We start from the raw sequence: 17,824 nt of genomic DNA, 5'->3' as shown, positions 1-17,824 counted from the left end.
TGACGCTTTAGTTACTGCGCTAACGATATGTAGTCAGTTTAAAGGTCAATTGCATCATTTAGATTTACATGCTGTGTGATTACGGTGCTGATGAGATGCAGCTTTAAACACGTAGACCTTAGTTTTTCAGAGACGATTCAGTCGTGTGCCGAATCTGAAAAACTATTTTCAAACTATGCAGAAAATTTGACTCTTAAAGCAGGGTGCCCCATTTCAGTTTATTACACTGCTAACGCGATGCATGGACAAAAAGTACAGACATTAGATCTGCAAAATAAATCTGTATTTTTCTCCTACGCAATATAAAAGTGAATGAAATATGTACACAACTGAATTGAATTCTAGGTAATGTCTTTGACTTTGCCATGTTTGCTTTACCGTAAAACATAAAATAATAGCTAAAGGCAAATGATTACTTAAATGAGAAACCTACTCTGATGTGAGTACTGTACATATTACTCTACATTATAGTATGTTTCACATTTTTAGATGAATCGGCATATATTTTAATGAGGGATACAATGTCATGATTACTTTTACTTTAACTACTAAATGATATTGGTTTTGTAAAAATATGACAATACAGTAAAAACAAATTACATGATTTAAAAAAATGGTCTATTGCTTGTTAAGATCTGTCGGAGTGACCAAATAAGATAAATCTTTGAAAACACAGAGAGGCTGGTTCATGGCTGCATCAAAGAGGTTCATCGTGTGCACTTAAGATTCTCAACGCAACTGCTTCAAAAATAACGTTTCCAGTGTACCGTTTCAGGTGATATAGTTTTGGCATTACTGCAGTAAAGAACGGCACTGAGAACTGAGTCGCACTGCAGCAGCTCCGAACAGATTTAAAACGGTGATGCCCATTTAGCAGCTCGAGGGTCACAGATGGCTCCAGCTAAAAATTGCACCCAAACAGTTTCTCGGCTTTAGGAGCCATTGCCTCGCAGTCTCAATCTGTAGGTTTAGGTCAGTCATTTAATTGCAGTTTATATGGTAAGGTTGGATTTCTAAACATTGAAATACTTTTAATATCTCCACCAGCTCTTGGAATGGACTTTCCCGTGATTCTTGGCCAAATTCAGCTACAAATTACTAACAAAATGGTCTTTTTGTGTTTACTTTCACCTTAAACAAAGTCATGCACTAATATTATACCTCAATATATTTCCAGGAGTCCACAACAGTCAAAGCAGGCTTAAGATAAGCATTTATGGAAGTTGAGCCTTGCGAGGTGTTCTGACCATCAGCATTTAGTTTGAAAAATCTAATGATTTATTAGAATATTTTATCTACTTCCTGGCTTAAAGTTCTGTGTTTACTCTCCAGTTACATGTGACAGTGTTCACATTGTAATTTGAATGTGAAGTACTTTGATTAAATCTCTGCATGTCCTTTGCATCAAAGTGTGCAGCTGCTCTAGGTTAGCTATTTAGTTTGCTGCAGAAATGCTAATATATTGGATTATAGTTTGATCTGTGAATAAACACACCAGTCATATTTAGCAGTTTTTGTAAAAATAAAAGGATACACTCATGTTTAGCTTCTCAAAATGAAGAACAATGATTTCCTTCATAAATGAATGTCTGCACGTTTTTTGGAACATGTATATCTAATGTTATGTAAATATATTGTGGCGATTCAATGATGAATATCAATCTTCCATGTGTTTATTATTTTGACTTGTATTTTGCCACTACAAATAAAGTTTTTTATTTTATCTTTTTTATTTATTTATTTATTTTTTTCAATAATCAGCTCAATCGCTTGATTTATTTTCAAACATTCTGGCTCTGGTTTAGTTAGGCCTGTATCTGATTTAATTTGACATTAAACACATTTTGTTGTTGTTTTTGTGGTGTTCTCCGCATTGTTAGTCAACAGGTGAAACCCGATCAATATGGCTCGATGTTGCACATTTATTCGTACGCATCTTTCTCGGATATATTGCCATACATGTAAAACCCTCACGCATTTAATATTTTACCAATGCGGATTATTTTACAGCCCCTTTAATCGTTAATTGTGCAATTAAATAGCAAATTAATTAAAGCTCTGAAGCGCCGATGCACTTTTCTGGAGATGCAGTAGCACAAATCAGGGTCCGAAGTTTTGGAGTTGTTTTGGCTTCTCCATAAAATCCCACGCAGGACGAAAAAGTGATGGAATGTGGTTTTTCATCGGCCTATTACTCCTCTCAGTTAATAAAAGTGCTGGTTTGTTTTTAAGTGTTCTTTATAGAATAATTCAGAGAAAAAAACATGCACAGCTTTTTAAAAATCCCAACAACAAAATATAAAACATGGAACAGCCGGGATACAAAGTTTCAAAATCTAATATAGGATTCTTTAACTTATTTAATTTAATAATTTTTATCCTGTAAACAACTGCATTTTGATTTAATTTGTCTTCCTTGCCTTAATTCGCGTCTTTTTGAATCACTTCAGATTCATATGAATATTAATGATTCAGAGGATGACGTCCTTTTCTGCAGTGAACAATGCATTTTAAATGTTTGGGTTGGATTATAACACCAACACTTGAATTATAAATGGATTTGAAACGGATGCTTTGTTGCCTCCCTTTAGCCCGAGGAAGGGGAATCGCAAAGTCCAGCCATAATGAATGATGTCATTCCGACTCAAAACAACAAAGCGATCAATAACTTACGCAATTCAGCGCACTGCCGATAAAGAGCATATACAGACAACATGATGTAGGACTACTTTTATTTACTGATAAGAGTAAAGCAGGTCCATTCAAATAAATAAATGAATGCTTGACCTTTTGTCAGTAATCCGGTCTGGAGAGGTTGATAAGATTATTCACAGTTGTTTCCTTGTTGGCTCACAGGTTGAATTGGAGTCTCGGCTATTTCTTCAGTATCGGATTTGGAACCCGTTTATGCAAACGGCTACTGTTTTTTGGGTTTATGGGCGAGGTGAGGGGTGTCCTCTCCTGATCACACCCAGCTCTGTCTGAGCACAGTGACTTTGAACTTGAACTCCGTCTTGCTCATCTTCATCATGTGTGCAATACACTGGCACAGGTGAACCCGCACTAGTCTGAGTCGATGCACAATCTGCCTCGTTGGCCTATCAATCCATCTCCGTTCATTATAGGCCATGCGCAAAAATAAGTTTCAAAATAATTGTAGTTCAGACAGCAGTCGACAGTGCAACCGTCACCATGATTCCTCTGTGGTTTTCCAATTCGGCTTTGATTCAACTCAAGCTTAGGGTACTAAGGCTTTCATTTGTTTTTGTGGGACAGTGAACTGTTGTGACCTGGATTAAGTTATAAATGAGATTTCTGGGATTTGAAAAATATTGACGAATTGATCTTTGCTATTGCTTTATGAGCCAAAAAAAACCTTCAGCCAGTCATGTTTATCGCCTATTGTGGGCTTAGTCAAATGTCTAATACATTTAGACCATGTGGAGAAAGGCAGTTATACTTCATTCGACTTTTAAGTCCACATACAGGAAATTATCTCTCTCATTGTCACATTTAAATACATGTTGTTTTTTTTTTTTTGTTCACGAGGAGTCTGTTAAGATGTGTTTATTAAAAAAAAGATTCCCTACTTTTACTATTGTGTCCTCATTAAATGTAAAATATTTAATTATTATTATATATTAAGCACAAGCTATTTGAGACTGCTGAAGGTTTCTTCTGAAGAAAACAGGGTCGATCTAAGACATTTTACATGTTTGTACGTGCAGTTTTATTATTTAGTTTTCCTGGAGAGCATGACATGTAGGCTGAAGGGTATGAGCCAACAATTGCGCAAGTGCCACATATGTTTGATCAGGCGCACTGACAAAGATCACATTGCACACAGGAAAGACTTCTCTGGAGCTATTTCAAACTGTTTATTACAATGTGTTATAACCATCCAGTTTAACATTTGGACCTAGAGTATCAACTTAACCACGCTTGAACAGCCGTAGTAAATGTAAGCAAACATCTCGAAACTCCCCTTCACAAAAAGCGGACAACACGCCTTGTCCTTTTGTGAAGTCAGTTTAAACTGACTGAATTCAGATTGGTTTCATGTGGCCTGACCGTCAGTTTTCAGAATTAGAAGGAAACGTCCCTTTGGCACAGAATTATATTTTCCAATGCTTCCTCTTGTCACTAAATCGCTTCTGTAAATGTACCCGTTTTTTTTTTTTATTTGGTGTGGTGTTAAGTATTTGTGTTTGAAAGTGTACTTCACAGTGTTGACTAAATAAACCATTGGCCTATACCAAATACAGTTGGCTTCCTGTTTTCTATTCTGTACATCAAATTCAGAATCTACACGTTGTAATGATGCAAGTAATATATCTTATATTATAGTGTATTCCATAAGTTTCATCTTTGCATAAATGTAATGTCGCCTACATTCTATACAGGATGTTCATACATGGTAAAGATCATTAAAGTACATTCAAATGTTGGTAATGTAAAGGGAAAATGTACATATAGATCTACAAGATGATTTGAGGAACAAAAGGTCAAATTTGTTTCAGTTTTAATGGTTTTAGTAATTTTAGGGATCTGTAGTGTGTGTAAGTGGAGTTCGTTCATTTTTGCACAAAATCAACCTTTAGCCAAGATTCAAAACTGATATAATGTTCCCTTTAATATGCTAGGGCTATTGTTTTTTTTCAGAAAGTGTTTTTGTTTAACAATATTGGCGAAAGAGTATCTCATTAGAGGATATAGCGGTGTGCTAAGCTCACAAATGTCCATTGCGCATGTCCTTTTGACACTTTCTATTTGTGAACATTTTGAAAACTGCATGGTGTTAGAGGCTATAATACACATTAAGTGGCGTGGAAATATTGCCCTGTAACGCAAGCCTCGAGATTTAGGAAGATTATTTTGATACAGATTGACACTTCCAGAGGATTTTCTTTCCTCCCACGATGTGCCCTTCAAGAATCACAGTAGTGTCTTAATGGCCGAGTTTAATCAATTCATAATGACTTATAATCACATTTAAAATATACAAGTTCGGCCTCAAGGACTTTCTATTTTCAAACTCATTTCTAGAAATACATCCTCATATCTGTTTGGTGTCTTCGGTTTAGCCTGCATAGTCTGAAATCGACAGAAAGTTTGAAGCGCTTTATTCTGTGACGGAAGAAGTGAGATGATTAATGATGAACATGTGTGTCTTTTGTTTTGCTGTCTGGACTGATAGAGCGACCGCCTCTCTTAACTTGAACTTGGACTTCCAGGAAGACGCGTCCAACTGTGTATTTATTTTGTCTGCTTTCTCGCCAGTTTACCAACCAGACTGCAGCAGAAGAAATACGAATTAACTCCTGCCGGACGTATTGACCACATTACAAGTATTCTAAATATATATTCAGACAGGACAGGCTAAAGCACAACATGACCAGACATGACTTGATAACTTGTGGTATAATATTATTATGAATAAATATATCTTAATGACGTAACTTCTGTCAAAAAGTGGAGTAAAACATATTTTGCCTATATTATCCACGCTCATTTAATGACGGTGCGTCACAGATGTTTATTATCTCATCGCGCCGTGCATTTCCCACTTTGTCCATAAATAAATTCTAAAATATACTTTATTGTCTAAACTTCTAGTCTGCTGTTGTATTGAAGTTGTAATTACACGCAAATGAGAGCCCTAAACTGGTCGTATTTTTCACCCTTGACTTTCCATCAGCCTACAACAAATGTAGACTATTGTATATTATCAGTGGTAAGTAAACAGATGGATTTACCTCGTAGTGATTATCATACAGAAACAATCCACCGACATGAACAGAAATCTAATGAATTTCAGAGAAGCCCTAATCTAAGCTTTTAAGGCCTCTGCTTTAATAGATGCTGCACTGCACGTCTGTGTGAAGTCCGTGTCACATGTATAAGAAGGTGTTGGTTTGTAAAGTGAGTGTAAGGGGGGGTTACCCCCCACATCTCTGTATGGACTTAAATTCGACACTATTGTGTCTTCTATTCACTGTATGTCGTTTCACGAATACTTTCTGCTAATTTTTACTTGAAGGCTTACTGCTCTGTATTCATGTCGATACAAGTCATGTAATGCATCCGTTTCGGATCTGCATTTTAAAATGTGCACATGCATATGCAGCAAGATCCTGTGAGAAATGCGACAAGGAATGCGTAAATCTTGGTGCGGGCTGAAATATTCCCTCTATTTACGCATGTTAACGGTTGCTTCTAAATGTCTCTGTCTAATTGTATAGCCAATCTAGTATGTTTGTCACGCACAAACACTGCAATGCTCTAGTTTAGTATTTTCTTCACAATCGCATGACTTCCTGTGCCCTGACTGCTGGCACAGAATTCCAGTGGTCTTGGCTTTCATAAACATTTTTGATCGTAAATTAAAGCCAGACTGAACGGGAAAACAGCAGAATGAGATGCTGTTTTAGTTTTGTAGGAATGTTCTCATACATTGGACTGCTCCGCTGTCCCTCCAGTCCGCTAAACAACTACCCACTTCCTTTTACACATGCACACACAAACACACATGCGCCAATGTATATGCACAGTGGCAACATACAGCAGTATGACTTGCTAAAAGGAAGCGAATATTCACAGTTTTGTTGGAAAATGAAGCATTAACATAACCGTTAATGCAAAATGCATGTAATGCGCCAGACCTCACGAGTCACACGCACAACTTCCAGTTCCAAAAGAGCATTAGTCTTTATTTACTATGAGATGTGTGCACTACGGTCCAATTTTTGTCCATTTAATTAGTTCAAACACTTAATGAGTCCAAAGTTTATTCCATTAAGTTTGACATCTTCAAATCGTCATTTTGAAAGTGCACTTGGACTATTGGCCTTTATAGCCCACTAGTGTGCCGATCTGTTTGGTTATTTAGGTTGACATCGTCCACTTTTCCGTGAATTTACCACTTGGGTAACTTTGATTATAAAACATGGTTTTATCTCAAAGCTAAGCCTGAAGCTCGCTGAAAACTCGTTGAAAACTCGTAAACATAAACGCAACCTGATTCCAGCATGCATGGCGCAGACTCTATCTGCAAGCTGTCAACACATTCTTGGATCGCCGCCTCAAAGACTTTGTATCCCCCAAGGATTTGCAGCATTCTCAAAACCGGTGAGATAATGTTTGACTAGTAATAGTATTGTTTTTTTTGTCGGTGTTTAACATATGAAAGAGACACAGAGTCGTGTTGATGGAGGGACTGCACTGTACATGTGGCCAATATGGTTTCCGTTAAATCAAGGCAAATGCAAATTGACCATTGATAATTCTTAAAGATAAGTCCCCTTGTTTCCATTCGTTTTTTAAGTCATGTGATTACGAGATATATGCCTACGATTTTGAAATCATTGGGATGATTTTGATCCTGATTGTATTGCAGGATCAAAATAATATTCTACACATGAACTGTGTATGTATGTAAGCTTATTCTGCATAGATATGATCCATTGGCTCAGTCATGTGCACGTGCAGTCAGTTCCTGAGAGCGGAAGCCGCAGGTAAGCAGCATTGGTATGGGGATGGATGCTCTCCCCTCACCCACAAACCGCATCAGTTGGGCTCTTTCTCCGTCTGACAGGGACTGTCAACATGATGTCTGCTTGTCATATTTACAGCAGCACATTATGGCTGGTTGTCAAGATATTGATAGTCCTTTCAATTAACAAATCCTGAAATAAGTGAAACCGCAGCGGAGAAGAATACCTGACAGAATATTTTAGGCTTTTTAAGAAAAATATTTTTTAAAGTGGCCAACAGGATGCATTTGCAATGAAGTCCCACTATAAACTGTATACAGAGTAAAAACCATCCACCACCATGACGTTTTAAACACTTACAAATGCACTAAAACTGACACTGCAGCAGTTTTTATATTGCATTATCATAAAACCATTTAGTCTGTGATGGCGCATTATATGTTGTTTCAACGATGCATGATTACAGTTTTATCATTTTACCTTACGGTGTTGGAATTCGGTTTAATTTGAATAATTTAGTTAAGTAATACTGACAGCCACACGACTATACCATATTATTTGGCCCTTCGCCCATGGCTGGTTGAGTTGTTGGAATTGTTATACTTTCTATGGTGACTAAATTGAAATTCAAACCAAGCTAATTAATTATATTTCTGTACCAATTTAAGATTTACAGACACAGGCAATATGTTCCCTCGGATAAAGTTTAGGTTGGATTATGGGCGAGAAAATATCAACTTTCATATCAATTGGCTATCTTGAACAGTGCTAAAGTATTTAGCCACCAATATGCAAATTATAATATTACGTATCATATTGGTATGTAGTTTAGAAGCCAACATTAAATTTAAAACAGCCCTGCAATGGTAAACTTGAAAAAATAATGTTCGTCCTTGAAGAATGCACCTGTACAACTTGCCCACTGGTGTGGATAGATGGAAGTTAAAAGTATGATATCTGATAGAATGAATTGTGAATATTTGTTTTGCAGGTTGTGTATTAGACAGGCTACACGCTCAACTATCGTTGCTGGCATATGGTTTAAGGTTGTGCCGCTGGTGTCTTAGTGCAGTGCACATCTTGTTTGGTGTGAATGCGCCATGCGCTTGAATATTTAATATTAAGGTAATCATTTATTTGCTGAAAATATAACTGTATAATAATTCTGTTACTTCTTTCAAAAGCTAAACAGCAAACATACTTTATTATGAATTCTGTAGTTGTCCCAATATATATACATTTAAGCTTTTACTTTTTCTTTTTAATTTCAATGATTAATTATGAGAATATGTTTCAAAAACATCGCTCAGCCTCAGTTTTGGAGAACACCGGCAGGCTTGGTGTGTGAATTGTGGTTATTGCAACATGAGGAACTTAATCAAATTATAGCATTTCTTTTCTAAATTTCACAGCTTCAACTGTCCCCGAGACTGTGCCGCCTGTTCACTAACGCTGCAACATCCATGTCTCCCACGAGCTGAAACATTTACTGTAGCCTACAAAATATTTGTGCATAATGTCGAATTCAGGCTGAGAGAAAACAAAATGAACCGAACTAAAAATAGCATGCTATCACTCATAAACTCAAGAGGACGTAATCTTCTGAAGGCTGAGCTTTCATGGAATAGTTCGTTTAGAAGGAGCCGGTTTCCTTCAACGCAAAAGCTGTCAAATTCCTGATCCTTGAAAAACTAAAAAAAAGAACCACGAGAGATTATTTGGAGCCCTCTCTCTCTTCACACACAGCAGATATTTTAGAGTAAGGGTCTCTAAATAACACCTAGTTTGCATGCATACTCTAGTGTGAAGTTCATTCTTGTCTGTCTAGACTCTGATTACGACCCTGTTTGTCTGCGTTTTTTTTTACCTTGACCTTGGACTTCCGTGCAGCTGCCGTTTGGATGAACCCCTCGTAGTTGTAATTTCCTTGAGACAATAGAACTAGTCTCTGTCCGAGGAAGGACAGGGGTCTAGCTTCCTCAGTATACACATACTCAATGGTGGCCTGATTATTCCTAAGGCAACTCAGCAGTGCAACAATGTTGATAAACTAGGGCAGCTTGCTTGCTTTATGAGTGACTCATGGGTTAGGCCTCACAAAAAAGTATTTTATGGACATGATGTGGCCCTATACCATCGGTAATATTTGAACCTCAAAAACAGTCACATTTTAAATATTAACCCAGATTTATTTTAAAGAAGATGAGAGGAATATGTAATATCCTCAACTGTTGTGATTACGGGGCCTGGTGACGAATTTAACTATATGACGTTATGGATTTAGAAGAAAGCGTTAGCTGGTGGCCAGTTCTTCAATTCAGAAAGAGGATGTGAGTACATTAGCGGCGGCAGAATTCCAGGGACAAATATAAGACCGCATTTCTATGGTGGCTCGTTGAATATAAGGTCTACACAAAGTCCTGAAAGCCGCCCATTGTTGTTGTGGCTGGAAGCGTCAGCATCCACTTGTAGGCTATGTTATAAATGAATAGAAACATCACATAGTCGTTTGATGGTCATTTTAGTGGTCACATTATGGCCCAACCATATCAACACTGAACAGTTGTATACGCTAAAGGCGGCTATATCATTCAATGTGGGTGACTTTTGTAATTATATCTTTAAATGAAAGACGCACTAAGTAGCTTCTGAAAGGTAATTTACAATGACGGTATCCTGGAATAGCGTTCACTTGGTCCTGTGGCTGTTAATGCCGAGGTGCAATGGCACTCATTCAACACATTCAACTTTGACAATACTAAAATTTCTGGTTGTACCACACAAAACAAGCATAACCTGTAGATACAAAATATATATTGTTTCAACCTGACTGATTAATACAAAATAAACACGTCATGCAAAAGTTATAATCTGCTGTTTTACGCTCCAATATCAACCTCTAAAAGGTAACATTATTAATAAACATAAATATTATGCCCTACTGGAACATGTCCACAACCAACTAGTCCCAGATTCTCATCTCAGCATGTTATGAGGTGACCAGTGGCAGTTCTATACTGGTTTAAAGGAAATTTGTCCTTCAAAAAAGGAGTCTTGGTAGGAGGATGTTGAAAAGTTGAAAGATTATGTTCAAAGGTGTAATCAAAAATGCCTTTATTTTTTATTTTCCATGTACGGTGACATGTATCATATGCTATCATATTCTCTGGCTGTCCTCGGAATCGGCCACATTTCACAGGTTATTTCCCTTTGCCCCAATCTTGCAAGTATCCAAACTCCCCTTTAAGGTTGTGGGTCTCAGTGATTTAAACCAATGATTTGACTCGATATTCTGCAAGAAAAAACTGTGATATGTGAGGCAGTGGGTCTTTAAAGGGCTGCTCTGCCCAACTCGCGTAGGACTTCTTAACATATCACGTGCCAGATTCATAATAAAGTGGACACACCAGAGCTTCGTGTGCGCATGCGCATGGTGTAAAATGTAGTTGGAAATGAGGTGTCCGTCTTGGAGTAGTCGACTTTTAAAAAGCATCGGCAGCCCCTGATATGACGACTTCGCTGGTTCTGCATCCACGCTGGGCGGACACCTTGATGTACGTTTATGAAAAAAGCCCGAATGAAAACAACCAGAATAAAAGCCAAACAATGGAGGGACTGAGCGGTAATTGCCCTGCGACCCACTGCCGGGACCTGATGTCGCACCCCGCGCTAGGACGACATTCTGGCACCATAGCGACCCACCAGGGCTCCGTCTACTCGGATATTTCCTCTCCAGACACCGGCCGGCAGTGTCCCGCTCCTCAAACGTCGTCCAGTGCATCTTTGAGCTACGGCTATCCTTTTGGAAACCCATATTACGGCTGTAGATTATCTCATTCGCACAACGTGAACTTGCAGCAGAAGCCTTGCTCGTACCACCCCGCAGAGAAATATGCCGAGCCCAGCACTGCGCTGCCCACGGAAGAACTGTCCACCAGGGCGAAAGAGTTTGCCTTCTACCCGAGCTTCGCCAGTTCATATCAGGGTGTCCCTGGATACCTCGACATGTCAGTGGTGCCCAGTATCAGTGCCCATCCCGAACCGAGGCACGACGCCTTGATCCCCATGGAAGGCTACCAGCACTGGGCTCTCTCCAATGGTTGGGATGGGCAGGTGTACTGCTCCAAAGAGCAAACGCAGTCAAGTCATCTCTGGAAATCACCATTTCCAGGTATGTGAAAATAGTTACATGTTTTTCTTCCAGTGCTTTCTCCAGGCTCTAATTCATGGTTCAGCAGCGTGTACGTTTTTAATACACGTGTCATCACATTAAGAAAGCTATTTAAATATAGCCGGATATTTTTGACTTTGCTGAGATGTTATTGCTTGGTGTACACATTTGTTGCGTTAAAGTGCCAACATCAACTTACATAGAAGTCCGGGGAAACTAAATGTGCTGAATAAACATATAACTGTCAAGCCATATGTGAGTTGTCATATGTCCTTTATGGGCTCTGTCAGTATAGCCAGTCATTCAGTCTGACATGAAGCAAATCATCACGCATTTTCCTAGATGTGTGCGTAAAAATCTGAATTGTGAGTTCAATGAGATTTTCTGTTGCATGGCTCTTTACTGGTTACTATACATTCAGAAACGGAACATTTGCTTTCGACAGTTAGTTTTTTTTCTGTAGGAAGTCAAATGATTAATATAGTTTCAGTTACGAATAGGAAGCAGCACCAGTTTAGCCCCTTGCCCCCCGTTTGACAATATAGTGACCAAGCTACTGTGTTTGGATGGTCCCAATTTATCTAAACGCCCTGCGATGTGTCCACAATCTCCTGCATTTAGGATTCATTTGACCAACATTTGAGTTGTAGCCTATATAAACCTCAGCATTTCACAAATGGTTCACAACCACTGACCTATTGACATTATATAATCCAGGCTTGCCTTTTACTTTACTTTTCGTCATACATGCAAGATATCTTAAAATGCACAGGGGCCCGTCCAATATGCAGTTTACAGTGTCTTTACTAGGCTGCTTCTTTTACCACAAGGGTCTATTATCTATGTGAACTCTGTATGCATTTTAATTTCAGATAGGAACGTTCTCAGACCTCGACAGGGTCTCTCACACGACATATACCTCCTTTTATATTGAAAATATCGAAAGAGCAAGCCACGCAGGCACGGGCACGTAGTCGAATGCGCGCGCACAAAAACACAAGAGCGCGCTGTCGTTGTCTTTCTGTCTCACCTCACGGACATACCATATACACAAATACAGTCACAGTCGTGCAAAACTAGTTTGCTTTAAAGAATGTAAAAGTGAACTCCACTCAGATATCCTCAATTTACTTATGACAAAATATTTAGCGATTAACTATATTTGACTATCCATTAGCCTAAATTAAGAACTACCATAATCTTAGACACAACTGTGTAGAAATAACCACAACCCATAACTGTAAAATGACATGGTGGTAAAAAGCTTCATGTCTCACAGCTTGCCACTATTTCTCAAGGTAATGCCACGCTTGTCCTGTCATGTTTCTCATTGGCTGCAACACGCAGGTCTTGTCGAAAAGGTGTAATCCCAGAATTTATTATACCTGAACAAGTCAGGTAGCCACTGCCAAAAGGTTTTGGAGCTTTTAAAAAGGACAAAGTGGGGAAAAATGATGTCTAATTTTCATGAAAATTCTGTCAAGTTTTTTTAAATGAATGAACTTTTACCTAAATTACGTGCAACACGTGTAACTTTCTGATTAAACAACATAACGTTTTCAATTACTGTCACTTTAGTGGCCAGATGAGGATTAATTTTAGTTGCCAGATAGTGATTTCTATTTCGTAATCTGGCTCTGACCGACGTATTACAGCCACATTGAGACTTATTGCAGTTTATAGGCTTACAACACACTGTTAGCCAGTAGTTCATTATACGAGATACGAGATATTTATCCAAGATACTAACAAGGTGTGTTGCGTAGTTTAGTAGATTGTCAATCAGAAGATTAAGTATCAACATGTAGCCATAGGGAAACATGGATCACTTACCATTGCAAAACAAAGCAGAATTGTAGTGGCTGTAACCAGATAGTAACTATTAATTTACAGAAACCAAGGATGACCCAACACTGTGTTGCGTTGCTACATGTCAGGTGTAGTAGCTACACCTGAGACCCCCTCCCCAACCATCACACACACACACACACACACACACACACACACACACACACACACAGACACACAAGTTCGGACAATCAGCAATTCAATCGAAACATTGCCAAGTTTGCTTCGGAAACAGAACAGTCTTGACAATTGCAGTTGCTGCTGATTTTGAAGTGAAAAATTGCGGTGTTTTTGCGCATAGTCTAATATTTTCTTGGCATTTTTTTTTCCCTACAGATGTTGTGCCATTGCAGCCTGAGGTAAGCAGTTACCGACGTGGGCGTAAAAAACGTGTCCCTTACACAAAGCTCCAGCTGAAGGAGCTGGAGAACGAGTATGCAGCGAGCAAGTTCATCACCAAAGACAAGAGAAGACGCATCTCGGCTGGAACCAACCTCTCAGAGCGTCAAGTCACCATCTGGTTCCAAAACCGACGGGTCAAGGAGAAGAAGTTTGTCTGTAAATCCAAGAGCAGTCATATGCACACCACTTGATGAGATCAGCAGCCTCCTTGAAACTGCAACTCATAACTTCAAACACACCATGCCATGTATTTACCTCTTGCATCAAAAATCGTTGCTGAAGAACATTTTGGCAGTGTTTTTCTTTTATTTCACCTCTGTCATCTCCGTCGACCATGCCACCACATCCCCTGTTTTCAAGTTGGAAATAATACTCTAAAAACTGTGAAAGTATTGAAAATTCACTCCACATTTGTTCTATGATTGTACATATATAAATATATAATATTTAAAACAGTATCTGTATTTCAAAGACAAGTATTGCGTGTCTGTCTTTTTCTTTTTCTTTTTTTATTCAAGCCAAATCTCAAAAGGACTGACACCATTTCAATGATTTATACAACGAGCAGATCAAAGCAGAGAAGACTTGTTTGATACCCTTTTAGAAAGATAATCGTCACATGGTCATAATTTGTGGCGTAATGACAAGTTGCCCTTGAGACTTCTTCAAGAAAAAGCTCACAACGAGGACTTTCGACCGAAAGAAAATGTTTTTTTTTTAAATATTCCTTCTGAATATCAAAAGCTATATTCCTGTGTTGGAAATGTTTCTTAAGCCAGGGGTAAAACAAGACAAAGCTCCTATGTTGTTAATCTGTATAGTGCAATGCATTTTTATTTAATTCATATTATCTAGTATGGCGGAACTGTAAACTGATATATCCCAAGACCTGTATGTTTTCCTTTGTCAGTGAAGGATTCTGTCATGCAACTGGAATGATTGTAAACTATTAAAATCGGTGAGTATTACACATAAATGCACAATGGTTTTATTTTATTTGTTGTCTTTGTTAGTGTAGCATTGCAGCTGACTACACGCCTTGTACGAAGCCTGCAATTTCTACTTTCGTGCAGTATGTGAACTGTATTGTGGTGTTGAATTACGTACTGGTAACGTGTTTCATAAATAAATGATGATTATGAAAATGCTTAAATATTTTAGTCAATACTTGCAGAATTTCCTTCCGTTTCAACTGCACATATGGTGTCATTAAGCTGCAGAAGCTCTAAACACTGTCGTCTATCCTCCTCAACTTGAATCCATAACATCAGCAGCGGATGAGCGAGTGAGGATTGTATGTTACAGAGTGCTTGATTAAGACTTATTGGGCATCCTGGAGTCTTGTTAATGGCACAAGGAGATAATACAGTGCTTCATGATGTTTGGTGAGCAGCAAGGCGCGTTTTCTCACACTGAAAAATACCAAGTGAATCATGATATTTAAACCATTTCTGTTCCAGAAAGAAATGCTGTATTAAGACTTGATCCTTCAATTGTATCAGTTAAAAACAACACGTAAGGCGGGTGAGACGAACGCAAAGTATACGTCCAAATCTACCACGCCCTGTCCTCCAACTCAAACCGCATTTTGAATCCAAATGAATATTCAAGATGTGTTACCCGATACTTGGCAGAAGTGCAATTTCAAAATCATATGAAACAGGCCGAAACCCTCATAACTGCGATTTATTCAACAGCTTTCACGGAAATGTACTGGTTGATCCCAGCATATTATTGACCTTTTTCATATTCCACAGGTAAATTAGTTATTGTTCATCAAATGATGATCATTATCATTATTACCTGCACCCAATAGTTCAACAAGCACGTTTCCTTCCCTGTCACCGTCCGGTGTAAGGCCAACATATGCTGCTTATTATGCTTTTATTAAGATAAGAAGAATACATGCATGTATTATAACCTGCCAACCATTTGCACGTGTAAATGTACTTTTACAGCACATGCATAGTTTTGCAGCCCCCCGCGTAATTAGTTTTGATTTGACTTTCTATAGCACACTGTTTAAGTATAATTAGGTGAGTTTAGCAATTAACTTGGATGCATTCGATTCTGTCACCTATATATGAACTCCCTATTTATTTCATCTATACCTATTATGGATACGTATACACGTGCGCACGCTAAGCGCTGGTATAGCCCGAAGTTGCATTGCAGATCGAGTCTACATAGATTTATTAATGGATTATATATTTATTATTTAGAGATCCTGAATGTATGAATGGGGGAAGTTTTACGTGCGGCCAGTGTTATCGAGCAAAAGTAACTTATTCTCTCATAGGTAAGTTAGGCTGCTTCAGATATGAAAGTTGAGAATATGTCGAGAAATTACATTTAAAAACGACCGGTCTGAGAATAATAAACGTTGAAGGTGGTTTACTTTTAGATACTTTCAACTAGTATCACAAGTCCTTATTTCAGTGTTAAATCTAAATGAACTTAATTGCAGAATAGTTCATGTCCTGACGTAAATGTAAATAAATAAAACCTGTCTTTTGTTTTTAAGTCAAAAATAATTCACTTATAAGCCCTAACTATTTCCCCCTGATGTGTCTAATGTTGAAGCTATTGCTGAAAACATGACGTCAACATGCCAGTGTTTTAGTATTTTAAATTGTCAATAGCTGCGGCTTGTCACTCTTTCCAGTTCTTCAGGTATTTTGAGTTTGTTGATTGGAATCCAAGACTTACATTTTTTTTTGAAGTTGGTCTGCTTCCTGGATTTTCGATCCTTGCGGAAAGTTCTGGGTCTCCTGATTTACCCTTGACCATGACTATGCAGTCACTTTGACCTTGACATCACAGCAGATTGTGAATAATAAATAGGGGGCTGGACACCAATGCTGACGGTTTGTTTGTAGGCAAACAAGGTGTTATTTCCCTGTCTAGACAGCCGGGCTTAATGGCATGCCATAAATACATAAAAAAGGGGAAGTGTAGCGATATCCTCTGACCTGCATTTCTGGCCATCTCTCGGAGCTTTGCATTGACATTTGGGGTCTGTTCCTTTGTGTTTTGCGGAAGTCCTATTGCTCTGGCAGGCACTCTGGAACCACCAATGGTTTCATGCAGTCTTCATGAGGTGTGTATTTTTGAAAAAGAAGGACAGGTAGGACTTTTAACGTCTCACACTAACAAGCAGCCATACTGTCTACTCAGCGAGAGGAAACGATAATACGACGTCGCCCACACTATAACGATTAAAGGTATGGCCGTTTTCTTCCTACTATGGCAGTAGGCCTACATGAACTTTGTTTCATGACGGTTTAGCTCACAACAAACGCTGCGCATTGAACAGTCAAAACTAACTTCCACAGACATGGATATATGATTTGTAGCCTACTTCATTTGTCAAATTCTTATTTTCTTCAAAGTAAAGCGTGTGATGAAGTTGAGAGAAAATTAGGCCTCCTTTATACATGTATACATTTAACTCTTGATATTTTACAACATTATAGCCGAAATTATAATAATAACTAAAAAAACAGTTCTAGCAGTATATGTAATGTCTGCCACATAACATGACGAGTCTCAAACAAAATAGTTTAAAAAAACTTGCACAATATGCAAATTATTTTTATGTGTAATTCAAACGAATACTTTTTCTTTCAATGTACCAGAATGTACAGTTTTTTTTGTAAATAATACATGTCACAATGGATAAATACAGAAATATCCATTTAATCCTATTCAAAATAGTTTTTATACAATTGTAGAAGAAAATCTGGAATTATGTTCTGTTAACTGAATACTGCAATACAGTGTACAGTTTATTTCTTCACTGTATCACTTAAAATAATGAAGCAGCCTACACGCCCGGGACCAAACAAAACAAGACCCATGAATAAACTCACCAGACATAATCCTTTCAAATAATAATGAAGAAGTAAAC

At 38.2% G+C, this 17,824-nt stretch overlaps 1 protein-coding gene across 1 annotated transcript; it reads left to right on the top strand.

Annotated features, from left to right (window-relative positions):
- The first annotated feature begins 11,000 nt into the window (after positions 1-11,000).
- On the top strand, positions 11,001-14,105 carry hoxc13a (homeobox C13a). The gene is made up of 2 exons (XM_031845309.1): positions 11,001-11,664; positions 13,849-14,105. The coding sequence occupies exons 1-2, from the start codon at positions 11,001-11,003 to the stop codon at positions 14,103-14,105; spliced, it is 921 nt and encodes a 306-aa protein (XP_031701169.1).
- The last annotated feature ends 3,719 nt before the right edge of the window (positions 14,106-17,824 follow it).

The sequence above is a fragment of the Anarrhichthys ocellatus genome, unplaced genomic scaffold (assembly GCF_004355925.1).
Source record: "Anarrhichthys ocellatus isolate YVR2014 unplaced genomic scaffold, GSC_Weel_1.0 scaffold5, whole genome shotgun sequence".
NCBI classification, from domain to species: domain Eukaryota; kingdom Metazoa; phylum Chordata; class Actinopteri; order Perciformes; family Anarhichadidae; genus Anarrhichthys; species Anarrhichthys ocellatus.
Note: the sequence above shows the minus strand (reverse complement) of the source record. Positions and strands in the feature narration are given on the sequence as shown.

Excerpts from the sequence above, each read along its gene's own strand:
- hoxc13a (XM_031845309.1), top strand. The coding sequence starts at position 11,001 with ATGACGACTTCGCTGGTTCTGCATCCACGCTGGGCGGACACCTTGATG. Across the intron at positions 11,665-13,848 it reads CTGGAAATCACCATTTCCAG|ATGTTGTGCCATTGCAGCCT; the intron begins GTATGTGAAAAT and ends TTTTCCCTACAG.